Genomic DNA, 9,089 nt, shown 5'->3' with positions numbered 1-9,089 from the left:
ACAAAGAATACATGGCTGAAGCTGAGAACAGAGCATGTGAACCGTGAACTGCGCCCCACAGGCCGGTGGCGCATCGTACCGGTTTCTTTAACTTCTTTCTGAAGTAGTCGTACTTCTGTTTGAACTCTCTGGAGTAGGGCACCGCCTGCAGGGTAGAAGCAGAGGACACAGGAGTCATCACTCACGCTACGGCACACACGCGGACAGAAGAAACGCCACAGAAAGGGCGGGGCTAGAAATGGGCACGTGTGCGCAGTCCTGACTACGTCTACATCTTTACTATAGCGCAGCTACGCCCCCAGACTACCCCTCCTGTGCGCACATGTCTAAAACCGGGTACAGGACTCACTGGGCCTGTTATGGCAGGACTCTGTAAACGAGGGTCTTCCCACTGTGTGTTCCTGGTGTCTGCAGAGAGAGGGAGGGGGAGAGAGGGACATGTTTCAATACAGATAGAAAACTGTTGAGGAGCACTTGGTGTCACAGTGAAAATGTACTAATATATCTAGGGTTAGTGTTAGGGCTGAAACAGGGTCAGGGTTAGTGTTAGGGCTGAAACAGGGTCAGGGTCAGGGTTAGTGTTAGGGCTAGGGTTAGGACTGAAACAGGGTCAGAGTTAGTGTTAGGGATGAAACAGGGTCAGGGTTAGTGTTAGGGATGAAACAGGGTCAGGGTTAGTGTTAGGGATGAAACAGGGTCAGGGTTAGTGTTAGGGTCAGGGTTAGTGTTAGGGCTGAAACAGGGTCAGGGTTAGTGTTAGGGTCAGGGTTAGTGTTAGGGTCAGGGTTAGGGCTGAAACAGGGTCAGGGTTAGTGTTAGGGCTGAAACAGGGTCAGGGTTAGTGTTAGGGTCAGGGTTAGGGCTGAAACAGGGTCAGGGTTAGTGTTAGGGTCAGGGTTAGTGTTAGGGTCAGGGTCAGGGCTGAAACAGGGTCAGGGTTAGTGTTAGGGTCAGGGTCAGGGCTGAAACAGGGTCAGGGTTAGTGTTAGGGTCAGGGCCGAAACAGGGTCAGGGTTAGGGTCAGGGTTAGTGTCAGGGTTAGTGTTAGGGCTGAAACAGGGTCAGGGTTAGTGTTAGGGCTGAAACAGGGTCAGGGTTAGTGTTAGGGTCAGGGTTAGTGTTAGGGTCAGGGTTAGTGTTAGGGTCAGGGTTAGTGTTAGGGTCAGGGTTAGTGTTAGGGTCAGAGTTAGTGTTAGGGTCAGAGTTAGTGTTAGGGTCAGAGTTAGGGCTGAAACAGGGTCAGGGTTAGTGTTAGGGATGAAACAGGGTGTACTCTGTGCTGTGTGTTAAACACTGAACCAGGTGATTGGTCTAGAATCAGTGCTTGTAGTGGCCAATGGGAAATATGTTCTTACTGTGGTCAATGTAGAAGGTTCTTCCATCTGCATGGACACGTTCTTCCCACCCAGGCTAGAGGGGGGAGACAGAGAAACAGAAATGGTTAGAGAGATTAATCCTCAAACCAGCAGCAAGCAAACAAACACACACAGCCTTCAAAAGTGCTGGAGTGGGAAAAGCAGACGTAATAAAATAGAAAAAGCAACAGATGAAAGAAAGAGTGAGAAAGAGAGAACCCAAGAAAAAACCACAAAGAACCACAAAGGAAGTGGAGGTTTCCAGCAGAGAAACAGGGGCGTCACCCTGCACGCCTGGTACAGGACGTGCACACACACACACACACACACACACACACGCTCGCGCACCCTCACAACCTGGAGCCTCCACACACACACGCACGCTAATGCATGCAAAACCCTCAAGTGGGATAGAGGGTAAGACTACTACTTGTAGAGACTGGCCTTACACACACCAAACCAAGACCCCACACCCAGCAAACGCCCTCCCCAGTCAGCCTCCCAGGGGTCGGTGGGCACCCTACACCAGCCCCCAGAGCAGCCAAAGAACAGGGCACAGGCGCAGAAAGCATTAGGACAGAGAGATCGCGACAGGGGGCTTCTGATGTCATCCATGTCAGAGGGAGAGGAGGAGGAAGATGGGGCCAGCAAACAGAGATGGGACCGACCTCCTCTGGAAGGTTCTACCAGAAAGAACGAAGAGCACGCCCAGATCCCCATGCCACAGCAAGAGAGTGAAGAGAAGACTGCACGCGCGCACACACACACACACACACACACACACAGCACAGAGTATGAATGTGAGAAAAGGATGTTTGGAAAAAAACAAGAGCTTGTAACAGGCAACAGAATGGATCAGAAAGCAAGGGATTGTGGGAAGAGATAAAGAGTTCCCCCACAGAACCCCAATTTGACAGAAAAGCTGAAAGGAATGTGAGCCCCCGTCTAATTTACACACAAACTGTGAAAATGCAGGGGGTGGTGTGTGTGTGTGTGTAGGCGTGGATGTTAATACAGGCGTGGGTGTTAATACAGGCATGCATGAACTACACCATTCATATGCATACAGTCATGCACAGCACACCTCGACAGCCCCTCAGGCAGATCCCGACAGCCCAACAGCCCATCAGGGAGCTTTATAGCGATGGGTTGTTTCAGATGACAGTCTTGTCTGTGACCGTCCACAGTACTCATCAGGAAATAAGAACCACATTTAGTCAAAAGGCAGAGTCACAAGCTTTGGGGGTCTGGGACAATCTCACAGACTGGGATATAAAGGGGCGGCTGAGCTTCTCCTTGACCAGACCTGAACATGGTGTCTATCGTAACATCAACAGGAAGGGACCTCAACCCACTAACCGCGTGCCCACACAGAGTCCAGTCAGGCATATTTAAAAGGCAATACGATGGCTAGAAGTGTGTGTGTGTAGGTTTCCCCTGGTTCCCCCTCTATACATAATCCACACATATAATGGCTAAACACCCACCCACACCCACAACACAAAACGAGTTTAGAAACCACATGCCAGTGCTATTAGTAGTGAGCTGTTCTTTCGCGCTCCATGCCGGTGAGCAGTCCCTGTGGGGTCTGGGGCGTTTCATTCATGACCATGCAAACACAGATTGCTGGCACATGCCCACCATGGGAACCCCAAAGACGTACAGAAGAAAGCATCATGCATGCTGGGTAATTCAGTGTCTGCTCTCTTTGCATACTCACAGGGAGAGGGCCGAGGTCACCAGGGTCCAGAGCTACTTTAGTCCTCATGTGAACAGGGTACTTCAACCGTGGATCCTCCTGAGAGAGGGGGGAGGGGGAGAGAGAGAGCGAGAGAGAGACAGAGAGAGAGAGAGAGAGAGAGAGAGAGAGAGAGAGAGAGATTGACAGAATCTCAAGACCCCCTAAGACTTTATTCTTATTCAACAAAAAATACCATTAATGCTCAAATCCCATAATGCATTGCTCCTCCTCACAGTCCCTGGACAGAGAGGCAATTGTGTGTCTTAAAACAGAGCGCCCTGTGTGGGAAACCACACGTAGCTCAAGAAACTACATAAAACACGCATATTTTCACAGAAATGTCTCAGAAATCTCGTATACCTATACCCTCCTCTGTTCTGCCGTGGTCAAATTACAAATCATACGGCTAAACACAGAAAATCTGGCATTATATATCAAAATTCAAAGCTACATATGAATATCAATTTAATTAAATACATTTTAATAATGTTAAAATAAAGACTGCAAACTGGACAAGGCTCCAGATAAAGATGCGATCTATCTGGAACACAATGTAACAAAGGGCTCTGTGTAAGGGGAACGTGGGCACGCAGTACCACACACACCCACACCCACCCACACACCCACACCCACACACCCACACCCACACACCCACACCCACCCACACACACCCACACACACCCACACACACCCACACACACCAGGGGGGCACACTGCCTCTGTCTGCCAATGTGCCTAACAGTGTTCCTCTGGAAATTGGGTGTGTAGACAGAGGGGTGGGTGTGTGTGTAAGCTTGCCAAGTTTTGGGAAGTAGCACCATATCTCTGTAAAAATGCATTGTTTTTGTATGCTTAAGTAGATCTCCACTGTCTGCAGGGCACTTATTTTGAATAAAAACATGTTAAATAAAAAAAATGTTTCAATTAAATAAATAAAAAAGAGCATCAACTAAATATCCACAGGTAATTAAAAAAAAAACATTATTAATCGGCATTTAACTGGCCATTGAATCCATCGACTACCAACACTCAAACACACAGAAAAACTTCTCCAGCACACACCCACATTTTCATATTTCAAGTGGCTTTAGAAAGTTACTTCAAAACCTCCTGAATCCATATAAATGTGGGAGAACTTTCTACAGATGACCCAGAGCCAGGACTTGAAGCTGCTGTGAAGTGCTGTGGCTTTCTTCTGCATGGGGAAGTCAATACTATCTTTTGGTTGAGACAGACTCTGGGGAAGGAGCTGCACTGGTGTGTGCTGATCCACGTGGGAACAGCGCTCTCCTCGTCCTCAACCAATCGCAGCGCAAACACGCTGACCAAGGACAGAAGGGACAATTGCTGTCTCCAAACTAGTAAGCATTCTCTCCCTCAGCTTTAGAGGGACTTCAACACTAGCTCCTTTCCAATACCATTTACAGCATTTACCTGATGCTTTTATCCAAAGGGACTTACAATTACGACTGAACACAACTTGAGTAACTGGGTAAAGGGTCCCAACAGTGGGATTTGAACCGGCAACCTTCTGATTACCAGTCCAGTACCTCAACCACTGAGACACCACTGCCCTCTGAGAGCCGTCTCCGAGGAGCGGGACTGGCGCGCTTACCCAGGTGGTAGTCCTGCTGTTGTGATCAATGAAGAAGGGTCTGCCGTTGGGGGCAATCCTCATCTCCCAGCCAGGAGGCAGGAAGCTCTGCGTCGGCTTGTGTTGGGACTTGGGGGAGCTGTAGGGGGAGGGCTGTGGAGACTGTGGGTTGGACATTGTGTCCTTCACTGCCCGCTGAGATGGCATATTATTGGCTCCCTGCAACAGGAAGTGGGAGGGGTTATGTTTTGGCAAAGGAAGCAGACCGATAACTGCAGACGAATAGGATAAATGATGTACTGGAAAAGCATTCATATAACTGCCAAAAATACAATCTACCCATGTAAATAACCCTAATCACACACAACCTAACCATGTAAATAACCCTAACCCCACTCACACACACAACCTAACCATGTAAATAACCCTAACCACACACACACCTTAACCATGTAAATAACCCTAACCCCCCTACACACACACACACACACACAACCTAACCATGTAAATAACCCTAACCACAAACACAACCTAACCATGTAAATAACCACACACACACACACACCCTAACCATGTACATAAGCATAAATAACACATTTCCATTTATCTGACACTGGCAGCAGTGGGGCTTGAACTGGCAACATTCTGATTACTAGTCCAGTACCTTAACCAGACACACACACACACACACACACTTCTCCGTTTTTACTTTCTTTTCTCTCCCTTCCCTCTCTCCATTTTGCTCATTTGCTAACCCCAACTCTCTCGCTCTCTCTCTCTCGCGCTCTCTCTCTCTCGCTCATCCTGCCCCCTCCATCTCTCCAGTGTCCAGGTCTTTCCTACGGTCACCATGCACACCATCATGGCCTGATAAACTCCAGGTCCACAGACCACCAGACAGGCTTAGTTCTGCCAACCATGGAAAACTGCTGCAGTGAAATACTGTTTTCTGATCCTACAGTGTTTTTGCACTTCAGAAAAAACACAACCATCACCATGACAACCAGTGTTGTGCAAGTTCAGAAAAACAAAGAATACAGTAAGAAGTTAAAACAGTTAAAATCATTGATAAAATAAAAGTGATCAAAACTGATATAGAATAAAAAGTAAAATATAACAAAATGTAACAAGTAATGAAATAAAATAAAATGCAACTTGGTGACTCAGTGTGCATAACAATGGGCTGGGATGGGGGGCAGGAACGTGGCTCCTAGCCTCTCAGGCAGAGAAGAGGTTTTCCCTCATGCCACTAAACCCTACTGCACGTTACCAAATCATGGCGTTATCACCCCACACAGCAAGCAAGGCTGGCCAGGTCTCGTACAGGGTCACCTGCTGTGGGAGGAGGAACAAGCTCTGGGGTGAGGGGTTGCTGCTGAACGTCTCTGAGAGCACTGCTGTCAGTCTAGGACCTGGGATGTCGTTTTGGCCATTTTCGTGGTTACAGAAAGAAGCCACCGTACGTTAAAAGTAGAGCAAAGCTTTAAAGAGCTTAAATCCATGTTTGAGCCACACACACAGCCCACATAAGAGATGAAGCACTAGGCAATGGCGAGTGTTTGGGAGCTTTGGGCCCATAGGCCAGGAGGCAGAGTGCCACCAGAAACAGACACAGCACAGAGACTGCGGATGAATGGATGGTTTTTATTCCACTGCAAGTGGATATCAGTGACGGGGAAAGGGGCTGAGAACAATATTGTAGAGAGACGAGCATGACTGTGTGTGTGTGTGAGTGTGTGTGTGAGAGAGAGAGAGAGAGAGAGAGAGAGCGCGTGCACGAGTGAGTGAATGAGAGCGAGCGAGGGAGGAGATACATGATCTGTTTAAATGTTATGGAATATTGTAGCAGCTTTCTCTAAAAATGGATTCAATGTGTCCAAGGTCCCTTGATGTGTGTGTGCATGCCTAAAGTGCATAAGACAGGATAGCACCACAAGGTTGAGGGCCCTTTATAAGAACTGCCAGAGTAGATAAGCGAGGTTAACCAGGAGGTGACCGAGACAGCCGTGAGGATGGACGAGAAACAGCAGGACAGAGACAGAGAGGTGAATAGATGGAGGGAGCTGGTAGGGGAGGTGAAAAGGGCACAGGACAGAGACACTGCGGGGCAGGTGGTGCTCTCACCTCTAGGGGGGTGGAGAGAGTAACAGTGGGTGAACTCAGACTCCGAGGCCTCCTCATTTGGGGTTCACTCAGATGGGCACCAGAGGAGGGCGTGGACGCTACCGGGGATGAGCTGGCACCGTCTTCAGTGTGCTGGGAGAAGAGAGACAGGTTAGCAGCACAGACGGAGACCTGCCACGGACAGGACAGCTGCGTTCTGTCTGCCTTTTCTGAGCAGGGAGGAGGGACTGGTCCGCTCGAACAGTTCTGTCCATGCGCGGCTCAGGTTAGACACAGACAGGGAGGTTTGAAAGTGAGAGAACAAGAGAGCGAGAAGGGAGGGAGAGAGAGAACAAGCGACAGAACAACAGGAAGAGTGAGAGATCATCATGAGTGAGTGTTAGAGAGAGAGAGAGAGAAAAAAAAGAGCAGGTGTGTGTGGAGCGCGTGGGTGGTACCTGCAGAATGGGGCGTGTCCAGGTGGTGCTGCGGTTGTTGTGGTTGACGTAGTACGTGCGTCCCTTGGTGTCCTTCCTCTCTTCCCATCCGGGGGGCAGGCCTGGGGTGGTGGCAGCGTACACTGCAGAGGGGGACTGGGCAGGGAGAGGGGCACAGAGAGGCCGTTAAAGAGGGCGGGGCAGGGGCAAACAATGATGGGCAGGTGGAGGAGGTGGGTGTGGCCAAAGCCGTGTCATGGAACTGGAATCCAGTGAGGTGCTTGACTGGTCAGGATGGTTATGAGTGTGTGACATTCAGGACGTGACTGGGGAACTTGGTCCCGTCTTCTAAGAAGCATTCAAACAAAACCCAAACCATGATCTGAACACGACACCAAAAAAGTGCAACACATCACACACGTCACTACACACTACACACAATACACTACACACTACACACTACACACTACACACAATACACATGCGGGTACCCCCCACACACACGCACACGCACACACGTGTCACAGGAGGGGTGCTCCCAGACACTGTGTGGGGGGCACCGGAGTGAGGCCTGGTGGGACCACTAACCGGGGAGTGCACGGGAAACAAACATACAGGAAAGTAATGAAACATTAGATTCTGATGAAGGTAAATTTCAGACTAGCAACCCCTCACACCCCCCCACCCACCCACCCACCCGTTACCATGACAGCACCAAGGAACTAGTTTAATAGAAAGAAAGAAATGAAAGAACACCAAAGAGAGAGAGAGAAAGAGGGAGCGTCTGACGCGGACATTACCATGGACTCCTCTACGCCAGTGACCGTTTGTGCCCGTGATCTTCTCGAGTGGGAGCTCTGCTGGCAAACAACAGCTGGGTTACTAGCGGACCAATCGGAAGGGGAGGGGGCGTGGCCCTGGGGATGAGGGGAGGGGCTTGGGGCAGGGCAAAAGGCTGCACACTGAGAAAGATCAGCAGGGATTTCTGAGTGTTGAAGCAAGATAAAGGTGAGTTTGTGATTGAGTTGGTATTGGGGGGAGGTGTTTTTGCCGGTGGAGGTGATTGGGTGGAGACTGCAGAAAGATGAGGAGGTTTGGGGAATCAGCACAGGGGAAATACAAACAAAATAAAACTGCTCTGATCTACAATTCATCTGCTACAAATGATTAGACTTGATTGTAGACTTAACATGAACAGCGAGTCCCAGGGGTGGCACCAGAACACCTAGCTGTTATTGGGTTAGTGACATGAGAAAGGTTCGTTAGTGTTGCATTATGGTAGTTATATCAAACGAGGTCTGGTTACTAGGTACAGCAAACGTAAACAAGACAACACACAATGACCTATCAGATCGCATGAAGGACATCAAATGGCAACGATTTCTCCAAACTGGAACTGGGTTACATGCATGCACGCCCACGTGTATGTGTGTGTGTACGTGTGTGTTCTTAAGCCACAGAGCAAACGTTCATCGCTACAGGCTGTTCTGTTGCAGATGACACACTGGCCTACTTCAGCTACGCTGCAGAGCTCAGGGTTTCTGTCCAGGAGTGGCTTTGATCATCCACAACGTGGAAGAGTTCCCACAGCTGCCCACACCGATTGTGTGCGCACAACACACGCTGCAGCCGGATGTGTGCACACTTGCATCAGATAGTGGGAAAACAGTAAATACAGTAAACAGTAAATAAACAAGGGAGAGTGGTGTGGGGGCAGGGCTAACAACAACAACAACAACAAGTGTAGAAAAAGTGAGGTTGTGAGTAATGAGAAGGACAACAGCTACCCGGTTTTTCACAGAAGCTGCACCATCAGTGAGTCCTCCCTCAGCAAGCAATGCACAGACCTCCACTCACCT

The 9,089-nt window shown here is 49.3% G+C and overlaps 1 protein-coding gene across 8 annotated transcripts in view; it reads right to left on the bottom strand.

The window, feature by feature from the left end:
* The window catches only part of nedd4l (NEDD4 like E3 ubiquitin protein ligase), a 62,504-nt gene that overhangs the window by 7,827 nt on the left and 45,588 nt on the right, over positions 1 to 9,089 (bottom strand). For 6 of the 8 annotated variants that reach the window (XM_035527655.2, XM_035527656.2, XM_081720162.1 and 3 more), the window contains 8 exons: positions 8,031 to 8,087; positions 7,252 to 7,386; positions 6,815 to 6,946; positions 4,712 to 4,909; positions 3,076 to 3,153; positions 1,356 to 1,410; positions 350 to 408; positions 80 to 145 (listed from right to left, as the gene is read on the bottom strand). In XM_035527655.2, coding sequence (XP_035383548.1) covers positions 80 to 145; positions 350 to 408; positions 1,356 to 1,410; positions 3,076 to 3,153; positions 4,712 to 4,909; positions 6,815 to 6,946; positions 7,252 to 7,386; positions 8,031 to 8,087 — 780 coding nt within the window. The remainder of the gene's footprint in view (positions 1 to 79; positions 146 to 349; positions 409 to 1,355; positions 1,411 to 3,075; positions 3,154 to 4,711; positions 4,910 to 6,814; positions 6,947 to 7,251; positions 7,387 to 8,030; positions 8,088 to 9,089) is intronic. The other 2 variants (XM_035527654.2, XM_035527653.2) reach the window with 1 other exon arrangement.

This window comes from Electrophorus electricus, chromosome 8, assembly GCF_041902795.1.
Source record: "Electrophorus electricus isolate QZ-2024a chromosome 8, ASM4190279v1, whole genome shotgun sequence".
Taxonomy (NCBI): domain Eukaryota; kingdom Metazoa; phylum Chordata; class Actinopteri; order Gymnotiformes; family Gymnotidae; genus Electrophorus; species Electrophorus electricus.
The sequence above is the reverse complement of the archived record's forward strand: the minus strand, read 5'-3'. Positions and strand labels throughout refer to the sequence as shown.